Source organism: Polyodon spathula, chromosome 3 (genome assembly GCF_017654505.1).
Source record: "Polyodon spathula isolate WHYD16114869_AA chromosome 3, ASM1765450v1, whole genome shotgun sequence".
Taxonomy (NCBI): Eukaryota; Metazoa; Chordata; class Actinopteri; order Acipenseriformes; family Polyodontidae; genus Polyodon; species Polyodon spathula.
In genome coordinates this window covers 94,889,289-94,906,715 of record NC_054536.1, presented here as the reverse complement: position 1 = coordinate 94,906,715, position 17,427 = coordinate 94,889,289, and the positions used below count along the sequence as shown (strand labels likewise).

The following is a 17,427-nucleotide window of genomic DNA, read 5'->3' as shown; positions in this document are numbered from 1 at the left end:
GTTAAAACATGTGTTTATGCTTTATGTTAACAGGCAATAATTCCCATAACATTACACATGCTGTAATATATTACAAGTAATTGTGTATTATTCAAATCTAGTACCTTAACAGTTGCCTCAAACCTGACCTTAATCTAATCAATATAAACAGCTCTTACTAGGAAAGAGAAAGTTACAGATAATTAGCTTATTAATGACTCTGTAATTCATGCCCAGTGAATATAAACTGTGACCTACATGTCTATATTATAGCTGGTAATAAAGCACAGTAGATGATCTGTCGTCTCTGTACAGTGATTCAATATGGAATTACATAAACAAAAAGACATTTATGGTCCAAAAATACATAGTTTCGAGATATCATTTTAAATTCCGACATGGTTCCGTAAAGAACCACATGGCAATTATAGGGTATTTAGGCACTTTAGTGCCACTACGATAAAGTCCCAGCTGTGGATAATGTGGTAATTGGTTGTAGCATTGCTTTTATTTGTTTTGCCTAAAAGCTATAGAGCTGAGGGAACATGAAGCCACTTTGTGGCTTGGAACTTGGTTTCAGGCCACTGCATGGCACGGCAGAGGAGACTTGGGGTTTGATACAGCAAAATTCCCTCAAACTAAGTCTCCCAGTCTAGAACCAGGTTTCAATCCACTGTTCCTGAAAAAGTGGGGTTTTGTACCCTCAGCTAAAGAGACTATTTAGAAAACAATAAATAAGGTTAAGGTAATAGTGAGGTCTAGAGTTTTCTTCAAATAATTGTTTTTTTGTGTGTTCAAAGCCATTTCTCTCTCTCTCTCTCTCTCTCTCTCTCTCTCTCTCTCTCTCTCTCTCTCTCTCTCTCTCTCTCTCTCTCTCTCATGTTATCTCCAAGTAAGTGATTGTGAAATTCTGCATATCAGTATTCAAATATGGCTACAGTTTTATTGTATTTGTAATCAGTACTTTCTGGTTTTGAAAACAAAACGCATTTTCGTTTACCCTCTTCCATTCATGCCATTATCTAAATGTGAGCTGATAAAAAGAAGCCAAGTTCTATGTTGAAATAAGACTCTCTTCTGACTGCGTAACAGGCTGTGCTTTATATGGGAGATACACATGGCTGGGTATCACAGATGATAAAGGATCCTTTATTATTATTCCTTCTTCAACAATTTAACCACAAATGTACAAGCACACATAAACACTGATTTATTGTGATTCTGCTATTTCTGACATGACTGCACTGTCTTTGAAAGTCCTGCATCTTCATGCAGTGAATTCAGTGTACAGAGAAATAGCCCAGGCCTGCTGCTGTACAACTGCAACCCTAGTGACTGCTTCGACAGCAAGACATGTCTCTGCATATTAGTGTGGATTTAGTATACCATATACAAAAGAGGATTATTATAGCATTCCACAGGGAAATCGTTCACCATCTGGACACTGGCTGATTGGGTTCCCTTGGCTTTGTATGAATTGCTGAGTTTTACAGATATACACGGTCTTCAATGACCAGTATGCAGCTTTCATTCTTTTTTCTTTTTTCTTTCACTATTTATGCAGTGAAAGGTAAGCCACTGCTGAAATGGAACCAGAACTGTTTAATAACTGTGCTGCACCTGAGATACAGGAACATTGTACTATGCCTTGTTCATCTGCCACGGGGTTTCAAAGCGGTTCAAAATCAGTCATGTTAGTTTTCAGTAGCAGCAGCAGAACAATACCTACAGGGTTTGTGCAGGTTTAGAATACAGACTTAGAAAACAGGTCCTTGTGATGGAGGAAGTGAATAAAAACCACAGAAACAAACAGGAGCACTGTGTGTGAGGTTTTATTTCTCTTAAACAGAACAACAGAGTGCATTATGTCTTCATTTGACATTACAATTTTATTCCATCTGCCACTGGGTTGAAAAAACTCAATCTCAGCTTGATGCCTGGTCAAATTTGGACTGCCACTGTCCATGTTGTGTACGTTTTACAGCAAAATGTCATTTACAGTAGGTTTCGGTTATTTGGGTGATTGGGGTGAAATCCTATGGAAACAGTGGCAGTTCAACTCTGGCCACACACAGCGGCAGATGGGAAAAAGGCATGAGGTCACTTTTAGTGTAACTGCACATTAGCTCATGTAAACTGCATTGTACTGTAACTTTTACAGAGTAAAGCAGCCATCTGAAGAAGGCTGTCCTGGTGATATTTGGTACAGTCGCTGACAAAAGTATTGGAACCTTTTGCTTATTATATCATAATTCAAAGTAACAGATTAAGAACATGCATTTAGTAAACTTGAAATACACAATTTCTAGTAATTTACAAATAATTGTTATCAAAAAACAAACACACTTATTAGATTTGATGTATTCGCTCATGACAGAAGTATTGGCACCCCTGCTTTAGTATTGTTTGTGACTTCCTTTTGCTTTTAGTACAGCTTTCAGACATTTCTGATAATTCTTAACCAGTGTGCTGCATCTTGTTGGTGAAATCAGAGTCCATTCTGTCTTGCATGTTTCCTTCAGGTCAGATTGGATAAACAATGCTTGGCTCAGATCAGTCCAAAGCACTTCTATAGGACTGAGACCTGGTGATTGCGAAGGCCATTTCAAAACTTGTATCTTCCTTTTCTTCAAGAATTCCAGAGTTGACTTAGCTGTATGCTTTGGATCATTGTCGTGTTGAAAGATAAACTGCCTGCCAATGTAAATGTGCCAATAATTTTGTTATGAACAAATATTTGAAATTGCTTCAGTCCTTTCAGTCCTTTTTAAAAAAAAAAAAAAAGTAGATTGTTTGTTAAACTACCAGATATTGTGTATTTTGGTCTTTGTCATATTAATGAATGGCTAATGTTCAGTAAATGCTAGCGTTAAACATGCTTTCTTGAATTATCTTGTGCCAACACTTTTGTCTGTGACTGTAATAATGTTTATACCATGTATTACCACAAGCCCACTTTTCCAATGGACCTGATTCATTTGTTGTAATACCTACCTGCTTGAATCTGGAAAGGAGATTTGGATTCTTTGGTCAAGAGGCATCTATGATGACCTGTAATAAAAATGCATTGCACGTTACTGAGAGAATATAAGCACAATGTAAAACAAATACAAATACAATACATGCAGTTCTACTGATTAAAATAACAGGGTAAACTGTGGATTTAATAATAACAGCTATACAGATAAATGAGTATAATCTGATCTGAATATTAGTACTAAAACAAGTTATTATTGTTTTAACAGAGATATTTTAGCAATGTCTTGCATCTGTATCGAAACTGTTTATGTTTTTTACATTGGTTTAATGAGATTTAATTCATTAAAGCCCAAGGGAGCCCCTCTTCCCTGCTGCATTCAAATCTCTACAGAGAAACATTGTAGAAGAGTTTAGAAAAAAAACATAATGCTTTATGAGAATGGACACTGTGTGACACTGTGTTTTTTTGTTTTTTTTAATTGGTAATGTTTAAGTATATTAGGTGAGATTAAAAGGGTTATTTGTTTTATTTACCTTTGCAAATGAAGGTTCGTTTAATGGATGAACCCATCCTCTGTGTCTGGTATGTTCAGTCTCATTTAGTCAGTTTCTCTTTAAAGCACAGAGCCCGGAGAGGCTCGTTTAGGTACTGTCAAATTCTCACGTGACCAAAGAAAAACAAGCTAAAAAAAAAAAAAAAAACTCCAAAGCGGTACTACTGGAAAAAGGCATTAACAACATAAAACGCTACTCACAATCCTTACAATAATGATTATTAATGCTATGTTTTTGTTTTGTTTTCTTCAAGACCTACAATCTTTTTAAATACATTGTTTATTCACATCTTTAGTTTTGGTATGATGGCTAATCTTTAGACTGCTGGAAACATTCAGTATTGTGGTTACGTTAACGATAAAGATAGGATGTTTTGTTTTTCGTAATAGTTTGTTGTACTGATCCTCATACAAAGAGAAGTTACATTAACTCTTAAATAAACATGTCTTGAATGCCAAGTTGCTTCAACTATTTACAAAGTGCAATAATTAATAATGGCAAAAGATTGTACAAATATTTTAATTGACTCGCTCACTCCATTTAAGCAATATACTGTAGCTTAAATCTGCGAATCGTCAGCATTTTATCTCCACTGCGTTTAATCTGGATTGATCAGGTCTTTAGTTGATTTAAAATGAGCTGGCATACAGAGTTTGTCCTTATGAAAACGCAGGCATGGTAAACACACATTTAAAGTTCAACCTATTGAAAACAAAAGCACGGCACAGCATAAAAAAAAGCATGGTAAAAGCATGATAAAAAACAGCAGAAACAGTGTGGAGAATGGTCAGCACATGACATGCACCTTTGCCATTGGGAACGTTTATAAATGTACCTTGCTAAGGAAAATGGAAAGTTTACACATGGGATAGAATGAAAACCAAACAGGTGTCCCTCTTTGACAGATTTGCTGCAAATAGTTGTAAAGTGTCTATAAATAATATACCAAAAAAGATAAAATACTGGAACAAAAAGTAATATTCTTCATTGGGTCCTTTTCCAGCAGTGTAAGGATACAGCAGCATTAGTCAAGTCATTTTTGAATGTATTGTGTTTGTTTTTAAAGCTGAATTGGGTATAGTTTATACAATTTAAATACTGCCCGATGTTTTGTGCATGCCTTTTTAGATTTTTAATGATTTTTTTTCCCTGTTTATTCAGGCTTAAGTTTATTCCATTTAAAATGTCAAACCCATCAAATGATTGCCTCACACACACAAAATAATTTTCTTTCAAAAGTTTTATTTAGCATCAAGCAAGAAGCTCATTGCTCAACACTACAGAACATTTGAAGACTTTGGTTACAAAAAAACAAAAACAATACAACATTGTTTGCATCTTGAGGTTATTATGAGGTTATTATTATTATTATTTATTATTATTATTATTATTATTATTATGATTATTATTATTATTATTATTATTATTATTATTATTATTATTATTATTATTATTATTATTATTATTATTATTATTATTATTATTATTATTATTATTATTATTTTCTGTCCTGTTTAGGTATGAAGGGATGAAGCTAGACCCACCCTCCCAATTTCCAAACCACCCAAAAAATAAACAAATAAAACTAAACTAAGAAATCTTTTTTTTTTTATCCTAATCCTGCACAATTAAAAAAGACTACATTTGAAGTTAAAATACCATATTAAAAAACATTTCTACCTCTAGCAAAAACTAGCCTTGTATCATATTGTTTTTGTTAAATACTAGTCAATAATAAATGGGTAGTTTACCTATATCTGTCAACATACATATTTTCTTTCCCCGAAAAAGGTTTCCCATTACAGAGAGTAACCAGTTCCTTGATAGCTCCACAGCTATGGTCAATCCAACATTCCAGGCTCCTTCATGGTTTGTAAGCAGTTCACAACTTGGTTTGCATGTGTTTGTTTTTGTAATAAAAATGAGAGGTTGTTCATAGAAAAGCCATTCCACTGAACAGCACATGAGACTCAGTTTCTCTGAGTTCAGTATCTGGAGTACGGCTGTTCTCTGTAAACTCCCTTCGCTGTTCTCACTGGAGGTGCTTTGTGACGAGTGTTACTCCATTCTTCTTGGCCTGTCCAAACATAGGAAAATCAGAAATATATACATAAGGAATTGCAGCTTAGATCACAACGGTTCATGTCTCTTACGTACAAGAACAATATGAATGCAAACAGCTACTCCAATAAGTAGGTATCAGTTGTGTAATTCGTAAACATTAAAATGATCATGCAGAATGTGCCATCTGAGGCCGAGAAACAAGAATGTCCTGTGAGATCAGCCAGCATAAACATGCGAAAGCATTTAATTCATCACTGATCCAGAGGTTTATTTCAATATGCATTTAATTCCAAAAGGTCTAAGCTATGTATTGGCTGTGTATCACCATGTTTATGATAATATCTTTTAGTTATACACAAAAACTAAATCTCAGAATATCTACAATAAATAGGGGACTACAGTACTTATTTGAAGTTAATAAACCTTATACATTTCAAATAATGGTATGGACAAGAATAACAACATGAATAATATAAAAACTTACACCTACACATAACTCATCTGAAATAATACTTATTATATTGTATTATATTAAATAAATCAATAAATAAATAAAATACTAGAAATCTGCCATTAACTTGGGATGGCACTTTGAAATAAAAATTCACAGCAGATGAAAACCTAACTGAGGTTGCTACTGCTTCAGGCAAGAGTCTATATAAAAAAGAGTCCCCATTAACTGAAATCAGCATTCACTTGACCTCATCACTGTCAGTTTGCTAGTGCCTGCTGATCGAAGCTCCTATCTTCTCTCATGTTAAACCAGCACTCACATATTTGTCCCTGGAGCTGAAGACAGTGTGCCGAACTATGGTTGTACTTTGGGCTGTTACTTCGTAAACAAGACTTCTCAATGAAACACGTGGCTGCTTCCCTTAATGTCACTTTAAAGAAGGACTTGACTCAGGTAACCTTGTGCATAGGAGTACAAGCACGTATGCTAACTAAACTAGACAGCACATCACTCTTTTGATCTGAAGTGCTGTTGTGCACCATCTCTAAAAGGAATTAGTGTTAAAGACACAGGACATTAAAATAAGGAGACGTGGTGGGCAGTAGATTAGCCAAATGAGCTCTGCAATGGCATCAAACTTTACTGTCTAAGAAATCAACCTGAATTAGAAGGGCTAAAGAAAACAGAAAGCTCTTGTGATAGGGGTTTGCGAGCTGTCAGGTGAATTAAGAGAGGTGTTGAAATGATCTAATGCGGAATCCTGGGGGAAGAAGGATTGTGTTAACACACAAGAGATTGTCTTCACTGTCAAAGCCACGGTTGAAGTGGTACAAAAAGAAAACAGATTTTATTCAGTAGATAAGAAGTCACACATTGATGGCCTGAATATACAAGGTCAGATTAAAAGGAAGGTCAGTTCTAATTACCACTGACGCTATGAGTACCAGAAACTTTAAGAAGGGTTCCTTGGAAGTAAATTACAGTTGTGTTTTTTTTTAAATATAAATTTCATATCACTACCATAATTACTGTTTTGTCAAAATATCAATCTACATTTCTTTGTTACATACCGTAAGAATCGTAGGAGTCTTCGTTTATCCCATGTCCGTAGTCATAGTAATCACTTGCACTGTTAAGGAACAAGGGAAGAATATAAAGGAACATTTACAATTTCTATTAACACACAAAGGAAAGAATGAACATCACAATGTTATGAAGCTCAGCCTAAAGCTGCTGAATATTTAGGCATATCTATAGACACCATCATGTCTTTAGCTGCCATATTCTATATATCTGTATCTGTTTAAATGAGCTCCGTGACGACCTTAATTTACCTAAAGAATAGAAAATATCATATTTATATTAAATCCATTGCGGCAGGCCTGAAGTCCTGCTGCTGTAAATAGTGTGGGGGTGAGAGAATGTAAGATTGGCAGGGATGGGGTTAAATCTGTCCCTGTCAGTAATCACAGGTGTGGCCACTCCCCAGTTAGGTAATTGGTGCTAATTGGAGCATGGCCACATGTACAAAAGCAAGGAGAAATCCTTTGTTTGAGAGAGGTAGTAGGCATGTGTGTCACTGTGTGTGCTGTAGTTTGTGTTGGTCTGAAGTCAAATGCCCAGCCTGACATTAGTGTTTGATATCCATATTGTTTTGTTTAAACCTGTTATTTTGGCTCCTTGTTTATTTTGTTCTTTGTTTATTAAACATGCGCAACAGTACTTAAACTGCGGCTTTTCTTGTCTCCGTGTCTCATTCCTGACGGTATCCTGCTTCAAACATATTCTATCCTTTTTTATTGCTAAATTGATTATTTTCTGCCCTACTGTTTTAGCTCCAGCAACTATATTTACTTTTAAAACAACCTCCTGCTGCATTAGAAATGTGAAAGGTTAATATGCATAGGGTCCAGACTGCAACAATTGACATGACCTGGTGTGTATACAGTTAGAAGACATCATAATGTTCATGAAGTTCATTATCGTCATTATTCACTACCTAAACACACATCTGAAATGTTCCTGACTTCAGACCAAGGTATCTTCGACCACATAGAGATCTAATGCAATTCCAGCCCAGAGAGCCATGAACATTCTTTCCTGCAGCACCTGAGATTCCTTGGAGGTGACCAATGTAGCTATTGGGATCTGACAATATCAAAATCTCAGATGGTGCAGTATCTGTGTTTATACCACAAGAGCGGGTATATCTAGTGTGGGATATTACTGTTATCTCACTTGAGTGGTACCTGAAAATAACACTACACTGGTAACGTAGGAAACAAAACAGTTTAGTCAAGAAATGCCAGTTACCGATCTGCCTGACTTACCTGAGCAGCCTGTAGCCATTTAATTAACACTGGTAAAGGTAGGAAATAACAGAGAGGATGTAAAGTGACAGACTGAGCTGAATATTCTAAAAAAAAATGATAATATTTTCTTGGTTTTCCAGTATAATTTTAAAAGTAAGAACTTTATTTTTTATTTTTTTACATAAGCAGCTCCCCCTATTGGTGTAAGTGTAATAATAGTTCTCTAATTTTCTTATTGTAATGATGCCCCTTCTGTTCTGTGACGTTATAAAGTACAAAAGTACAAAAGGCTGTAGAATCAAACATCTACAGCCTTGAATGACCTACAATTATGGTGCTGATAGTGCAATTAATATAGTCTGTACAGACCTTGTAATGGCAAAAGAGAACACTGTATACACAGTAGCACAACAAGCAAAGTTAAAATGCATTTACAACATTTGGACACTGGGTGGCAACATGCACTATAGAAAATTCTTTTTTGAAGGAAAGGTGAAAAAGATAAAAAAGACAAAATGTCTGCAGCTATGGACTGTCAGAAAATATGAATGATTTTGACTTGTGAAAGCCTGGCAACAAAAGATTTCTGTGACTCACTATTATGAATTCTCTGCTGAACTCCAGGGTCTGTACCCTGTGACTCACTGTCATGAATTCTCTGCTGAACTCCAGGTTCTGTGTCCTGTGTCTCACTGTCATGAATTCTCTGCTGAACGCCAGGTTCTGTGTCCTGTGTCTCACTGTCATGAATTCTCTGCTGAACTCCAGGTTCTGTGTCCTGTGTCTCACTGTCATGAATTCTCTACTGAACTCCAGGGTCTGTACCATGTGACTCGCTGTCATAAATTCTCTGCTGAACTCCAGGGTCTCATTTTGAAGGAAAGGTGAAAAAGATAAAAAAGACAAAATGTCTGCAGCTATGGACTGTCAGAAAATATGAATGATTTTGACTTGTGAAAGTCTGGCAACAAAAGATTCCTGTGACTCACTATTATGAATTCTCTGCTGAACTCCAGGGTCTGTACCCTGTGACTCACTGTCATGAATTCTCTGCTGAACTCCAGGTTCTGTGTCCTGTGTCTCACTGTCATGAATTCTCTGCTGAACTCCAGGGTCTGTACCATGTGACTCGCTGTCATAAATTCTCTGCTGAACTCCAGGGTCTGTACCATGTGACTCACTGTCATGAATTCTCTGCTGAACTCCAGGGTCTGTGCCCTGTGACTCACTGTCATGAATCTCTGCTGAACTCAGGTTCTTTGTCCTGTGACTCACTGGCATGAATTCTATGCTGAACTCCAGGTTCTGTGTCCTGTACTCAACTCCATGAATTAAGAAAGACAATGCTTGAAAGTACAGATGTGAGTCTAAAAACAGACAGAGTGCATCCAAAATAAAATGGTTTGGTGACAAAACAATCTTGAAGAAGTGACATCTGCTATCATTCAACGCAACGCCTGATCATTTATTGGGAGACTGTCATCAAGCCTCGGGGTCCTGTTGCAGCTGAGCCCAGCTTGCATTGCCTGTCAATCTTCTCCCCGACATGAGTTTCATATATATATATATATATATATATATATATATATATATATATATATATATATATATATATATATATAGTAACTGTGTAAAAAAGAGAGTTGTTGTTGGTGACAAGTATATATCTGAAATGAGGTTTGTCCTGGAAGAAGTAAAGATCATTTTAATATTTGTGTACTACTACAAAACAAATCCAGTTTTCTGAAACCTTAAATGATCATGGGTTACCAAGTTCATCCAGCAAACCTTTTATAGTTTTTGACAGTAATATTAAGCAAACTGAGGGTGAATCTGTCAGTTCTGTTACGTCCATGTAATAAAATAAAAATAAAACAAAATACACCCCCCAAAAATGTTTCTCAGCACACACACACACTATAATTATATGCTTATAAAAATAATTTATTTTATTTTATTTGATAATAGCAGAGATCTTCTTTGCAGCCGAGAGGTTTTAAATCGTGCCCCCTTCACAGGAACACTGTAAGTTTATACAGAGCACACAATTTCCAATAAGGTTCATAGCAGGGACATTGGGACATTCCTGCTGCTCGTCCCACTCTTGTGCACAACAGAATCTCAGCCTCATCAGCAACATCTTGGTATGGCGCTGCTGTCCAATGTAGGAGACTGGAGTGATACTTAAATTGTTCATTCACGCTGGATCAGATGTCATTGTCCCAAACATTGATTCTTCAGAAGAGCAGAGACAATACATGCTTGAAATGTTCTCAGCAGTTGCTATATGATGTATTATGATGCAGGGTGAGACTGGATTTCCAATGTATTATTGATGCTTTATAAAACTGACATCGGAACCATTCGAGATTAACGCGTATATAGCACGCAATGTCACGACTTCAGATATATTCCTAATATTGTTTGACCGTTTCAAAGATCTCCTATAACAATCTCAGACATCATTCCAGGACTTCAATGACCTGCCAATTGTTTTTATCTTAAGATGCTAAGCAGTGATCCAACACATTTGTGAATATCGCCTAATGAACTTAGGTAGGTTATGACTGAAGAACACAGAGAAAGCCTGTTCTCTATTTGGCTATGTTTACAACATAAATAGAGGTGGCACACTATGATTGCTGCACTACTATTGCTGAAAAAAATCTACTTGACCCTGTCCATATTGAATATGACATGGTTTACAACAGCCTAAGCATCACGCCAGTGGCTGTCATTTTATGGTAATTAAGGAGGGTATATGCTCATTTTGCATTGAAAACTACACTGCATTAAAACATTTACACTTTGTTCAAATTTACCTAATTGTAGCCACCTGGCAGCAAATGTAACTGCAGAGTTCAACTTGTCGTCTCTGTTTTTTGTGTTGTGTTTTGTTTTTGTTTTCTCCGAGGATGGTTTAAATGTAATTACTTGTTAAATGCTTCTATTAAGACTCCCTCGTAGCACAAAAGAGATTAAGTAATGCGCTGCGCAAAAGTTGTGTCAATAGTTATTATTGTAATTCCATGGAAGTTTATTTTTTGAAATATTTTCGTGCGGTTATCCTTCCTCACTCAGAAATTAGATCATCAGAATCAATAGCTACAATGTGAGATGAATGTCAAGTTAAAATGAAATATGTCAGGTAAAAGATGTACGATTCTTAACTTCAAATCAATTCCATCTTCAAAGAGAGGTTATAACTAAGAAGATTATAATAAGAAAAGTCCCTTTGTATTAGAATACTTTTCAACAGCAGTAGTCAATGTTAAGATTCTAAGGATGGTAGGATAAGGATTTATTGATAGAGCTACACAAAGACTTTGGTTAGCTGCTGAGCTTACAGTGGTGTATCAGTAACAGAAGGTGTGCAGAGATTGTATCAGGAATTTATATTCATACAAAAACATAAGAGCATAAATAGATGGACCTACTCTGAGATAGTTCTGAGAAATCTGCAAGCGCACCTCAATTCCTAACTGAATGCACAGCTATTAGGGACGTTCAATATTACACTGTCACAGTTTTTTTTTTTTTTTTTTCGTCACTGTGGTTCATTGCAGAATATATACATTTTTGATGGCACAATATTTCTGATCACATCATCAGAGCCTTAACCCTTCCCTCATCATCATTTACCAAAAAGGTCATAACCACCCCTTCTTGTCCCTTACCTCTTCACCCAATTCTTGACTGTCCCAGTTTAACCCTGAAATTCTCCCAAGCTTTGTTTAGGGATAGATTAAGAGCCACCAAAGTCCACCTGGGACCTGAGGCAAGTTAAAACCTAAGTCTATAGGGGTTAATTATATTTAATAATAATAATAATAATAATAATAATAATAATAATAATAATAATAATAATAATAATAATAATAATAATAATAATAATTGTTTTGGAAAAATGTAAAAATGCAGCAACTCCAATCCAATCTCCTAACTAGTAACCAACAAGACTAATAACTGGTAACATTCGTGTGTCACACAGCATTCCCTAGTACACATAGAAAACAGCACACACAAATCTAAAATTGAATGTAGGCTAGGGTAAATAATACATTAGTACTTAAATCAGACTACAGTACATATTTTAGAGCTTTACTGAACAAAAAACCTTGACATTTATTATTATTATTATTATTATTATTATTATTATTATTATTATTATTATTATTATTATTATTTCTTAGCAGACGTCCTTACCCAGGTTGACTTACAGTTGTATACAAAATATACATATCAAGAATTACAGTACAATTAAGAGCAAGAAAGAAAATACAATGACTTCAGTCCTAATAAGAGCAAATAGAAAACACAGTACGATTTGATATCAGGGCAGTTCAAGAGCAGATAATAGTGTTGACAGTTACATCAGGGTTAGATACGAGTGCAGGTGAAATAGAATACTACAGATTGGGTTCAGTGCAGGATTAAATACAGTAAAATAGGAAGCAGATCAATGCAAGTTAAAGTGCATTAAAGGCAGAGTGCTATATAGTCCAGAAGGGGAGAGTTGAGTTATAAAGGTGTTATCTGAAGAGGTGCGTCTTGAGGAGGCACTTGAACGTGGTCAGGGACTGGGCAGTCCTGACATTTATAATTGAAGACTATTGTATATGCAGAAAATACTGCCCATAAAGCGAACACACTCTCTCTACTAAACACTCTGGTTTACAAACAGCATCCTCGATATCTTTGTAGACCCTTGCTTATTGCTGTAAATGTTATTGTTATTTGCCCAATATAATTCCAACCCACTCTAACTTTCCTCAGTCTGACAAAGATCTTCTGGTTAAAATTACAAATTTAAAGGAGTGCTTGCCAAGGTTTTTATTGATTTATTTATTTATTGCTCAGCACTAGCAATACGATCACAAGGCCCTCATTTTTTGCTTCTGCCAGAGGTACTGTTTGTTTGTGATTTTTTGCTTCAGTTAGACACTCCTTTGGGAATCCCTGCAGGGCAAGGTTCCAGATGAGATGAGCTGCAAAATATACTCTCTATTCAAATTCAGCCACATGATCCTCATTAATACACTTATTTACATACTTAAAACACTTCAAATGAGCTGTCAGTCTAAGCACTATTCAATAATACATAAAAACAGATTTACTATATTTCCATTTTTTTCCCCAAAATGACTTAAAGTATTCTGCAATTATCTGTAATGAAGAAAAAAACATGCCTTAATATATTATTATTATTATTTGGTTATTTAGCAGATGCCTTTGTCCACAGTGACTTACAGAGACTAGGGTGTGTGAACTGTGCATCAGCTGCAAAGTTACTTACAACAATACTGAAAGGCAGAGCACAAGGAGATTAAGCAACTTGCTCAGGGTTACACAATGAGTGAGTGGCTGAGCTGGGATTTGACCTGGGGACCTCCTGGTTATAAACCCCTTTCTTTAACCACATAGCCCTATATATGATCATCTGAATACATCTACAGTAAATATGGAAATCTCCAGACATCAATTCATATAGACATGATGTATTAAATTAATTAGAATAATTTTCTGTTTTTAAATAGGTCAATGTTTTGTACTCATTAGCATTTCCATGTTCCTTGTCTACTTTCCCGTCTGAGTGTGTGTGTGTTTTTCTTTTTGGCAATAAGAATAACCTTTTGTAACAGTTGGCCAAGGCCTAGGTAATAAATACAATGCCTATTAGTTAACTTTGTCTTGTAATCTGGAGTTCAGTTACAAACCCTCTTTCAGAGGCATGTAAACTCCCCACAGCATCTGTCATCCCCAGGAATGGCTGATCATAAGCACTGATGTAGTCACCCTGGTGCTATTAAACAGATGGCAGCACTAAATCTGAAAGATGTAGTACACATCCCTGTGCACTTTGTTTTCTCACACCACCATCATTCTATAATCCCTATGCGATTAATCTGGGGGATTTGTTAGCATCACACATTTGTCCTATTAGAGAACTGAATGCGGTTTCCTTTTTATGCAGGTTTTGATATGTGGTTCTTCTAACAAGTTTATACTCCATAAGGCAACTATTCACAAAGCTTTAACACATCAGTCTGATTTGATGGATTAAAAAAGTTTAAGAAACTGCACAAGAATTTTGTCAGTTAAAAACGCCTGCAAAAAAAAAAAAAAAAAAAAAAAAAAACTGTTTCATGACGATCAGACTTAATCTGATCCATTCAAACTGTTACTTGCTCAAATTGAAACTTTATGCATGGGGTCTGTAGAGCTAACATCTGCTCGCACATTGTTAGACATTTTTCTATCCACAAAGCAATTAAAATAACACTTGGATAGCTGGTTCTCAGAAAATATAGCAAACTATAATGTGTGACACAATTGCAGCACACATGTGGAGCTTGAGTGGGGGTGTGATTGTGCCTGTTTACACAATGAGGATGTCCACGGGGGTGCAGAGTGCAGTAATCCAGATACCTGTAATGAACACTATTATATATTGTTGTTACCCCTTTAAGAGTTACTTATGTGTATGCATAGTGTACATTGCCCCTTTAAGTGACCAATGACCACAACGTTGACAAATAATGGTCATATGCAAGTAGAGCCACCCTGATCCTGAACTGGTCTGCATGTTTGTATCTTTGTGTCTCGCAAATAAAACACTTGATTGAAGAATGTTCTATGAGATTGCTATTTAGCTAGCTGGATATTAAAAATAATGCATTAACAAAGACTGACAGCATGAAATACCATCTGAGAGGCAGAAGAAACATGGGTTAGGGTACAATGAATGTGTTTACTAAATATTATTATTATTATTATTATTATTATTATTATTATTATTATTATTATTATTATTATTATTATTATTATTATTATTGTTGTTGTTGTTAAAAGTCAATACAAAATGTGCAATTAATTTTAAGCAGGGAAAAGGCTTTTAGGAAACTACAAATTCACTTCATTAAAAATGTTCCCCAGTGAAAGATGTATTGAATTTGGTGTTTAGATTCAGCTATGCAGATCCTGGAATTGATCTTATTTACCTCATGAAGGAGAGTAAATAAACACAGATTCTGCAATGCTAAACAGCTGAGAAAAAGAAGCAAAAATATCCTGATGTGACCTAGTGGAGTTCCTCTAATAAACAGCAACGAGGAATAAACTAAAACCACACATTTGCACACAGTTGACAGTCTGGGGCTTTTTCATTAAATCGATTTGCTACGATTCGCAATCATAAGCACTTCACAAATAAAAAAAATCATAAAACTTTCGCAGGGCTGCGACATTGACGATTTTCACCAGAAACCTGCGACAGCCAGACAGCAGCCGTAAGGAGCAAGTCTTAGATTTAGGACATAACATGGCGCTAGTACTACTAGTTTGTCCTCGATATGGCACAGAAATCTGATGGGGAAAAAGTATTTAGGGTCTGTCAAATCCTCTTGATGCGTATGCATTGAGAGGGACCATAGTTCCTCGAGCCAAGTTATCAGCGAAGCGCGAGAACTGTCAGACTATACTGCAAGGACAGTTGACCTGTTTTGAGGGTATTGGCGCAGCAAAAGTAATTACAGGACATCCGAGGTTTAATGACAATTTAAATATACTAGAGAATGCACTTATTCTGACATCTATATCATTTAAATTCTTTATTTCTGTTTTAAAACTGCATATTTTACATATATATATATTTTTTTTGCGTGACTCTGGGATGGAAGGGATTTACTATAACCCATACTATAACTATAACCTTCAGTTTGCAAGAGTGTTGTGTTACTGTCATCAGTGCTACACAATTAGTTGAGACAAGCAGTATTTTGAAAGATGAAGTCAGTCATATGAGAATTCTCAGGACTTATATTTTGGAGATTTTTCGAATCAGCATTCATCTTCATCATCATCATCCTCATCCTCACTTTGAGATGCTGATCTTGAGCTCTGAAAAATGTTGGTTTTGTCAGTGTAACACTCACTGTGATCCCTATTGGCGCAAGGAAGTACGATTCCTCCTCTCGATACTGGTTGATGAGAGTAACACTATTTGTGGTCCCCACTGGGCAAAAATGAACGTTAATTTTTCTGAGAATTAGCTATGCAAAAGGATAGCCTATAAATTTGGTAAAAGTAAAACATTAATACATATTGAAATAAATGAATACATAAATCAATGCATAGACATTTCTTTCTTTATCTATCTTGATATTTATTTATTTCTTTTTCACTGTCAGACACAAACACTGCCAATAATTTAATACTGTAAGAAACAAAAATAAATACTCAACAGTTCTTGTTTAATTGTATATTATTGAAGATTTTTGTACATAAAAGTCATCATGCTTTCATATGTTTTTACTTTCAAATTTAAAAAATATATTGTAACGACCCAGACAATTGCTTTGTTGCAGGACTTGTTGTCTGTTCAGTTTGTCTTGTCTGTCTCTTATGTTACATGTATTGAAAGGGGAATGGGTCACGCCGTTACTTAGTTTGGGAATGGGAAGCGATGGAATGAGTGGGGAGAATGTGTGTTGCTGTTTTCGAGGGTTGCAGAGCATGGATGTGACTGGTTGATGAGCCAGACAGTGGTGGGAAATGACGGGAGGTTATATAATAAGGGGATGCATGAGCCTGGGGACTGGAGACAGTCTAGTGCTGAACTTGAATGAGAAACTGTGGGTGCAAGTGAGCGAGCGTGTGAGCTGTGACTGGAGAGAATATAATGCAAGGTTTTATTTTGGTGCTGTGAATTCCAGCCCCTGAGACTGTAGTTTCAATTAAAATAAACATTTTGAGAATTCAACACTGTCTCCCTGAGTACTACTTCCTAAACATGAAGACGTTACAATATACTAAATGAATGAATCAAGCTTATTATGATAGTTTGCAAAATCAGAAGAAAGTCTTCAATATAATCGGGATAATACATAATCATTATTTACAAAATCTTGATCGTCTTGTTACTTGTTAAAGACTGTAATTTTACTGCTATACTGCTTGCAAATGTAAAATGGAAGGACAAACTTTGTGGTTTGAAAGCAAGGATGTCTGCATCGCAAGCTGCATCAGAAGCATTTAGTTTGTGAATTTACAATTATACAGGGACCTTTAAAATAATATGCACAC

At 35.7% G+C, this 17,427-nt stretch overlaps 1 protein-coding gene and 1 long non-coding RNA gene across 2 annotated transcripts in view; both read right to left on the bottom strand.

Moving 5' to 3' along the window:
• Positions 1–1,651: 1,651 nt before the first annotated feature.
• LOC121308853 lies at positions 1,652–4,030 on the bottom strand. Its single transcript, XR_005948574.1, has 3 exons — positions 3,493–4,030; positions 2,974–3,030; positions 1,652–2,673 (listed from the first exon to the last, which is right to left on the bottom strand). It is a non-coding gene; the product is annotated as an uncharacterized LOC121308853 (long non-coding RNA).
• A 996-nt stretch (positions 4,031–5,026) lies between these two features.
• The window catches only part of khdrbs3 (KH domain containing, RNA binding, signal transduction associated 3), a 163,480-nt gene continuing 151,079 nt past the window's right edge, over positions 5,027–17,427 (bottom strand). Inside the window, exons 8-9 of the mRNA XM_041246493.1 lie at positions 7,102–7,160; positions 5,027–5,590 (exon numbers count right to left, since the gene is read on the bottom strand). Coding sequence (XP_041102427.1) covers positions 5,499–5,590; positions 7,102–7,160 — 151 coding nt within the window. The 3' untranslated portion in view covers positions 5,027–5,498. The remainder of the gene's footprint in view (positions 5,591–7,101; positions 7,161–17,427) is intronic.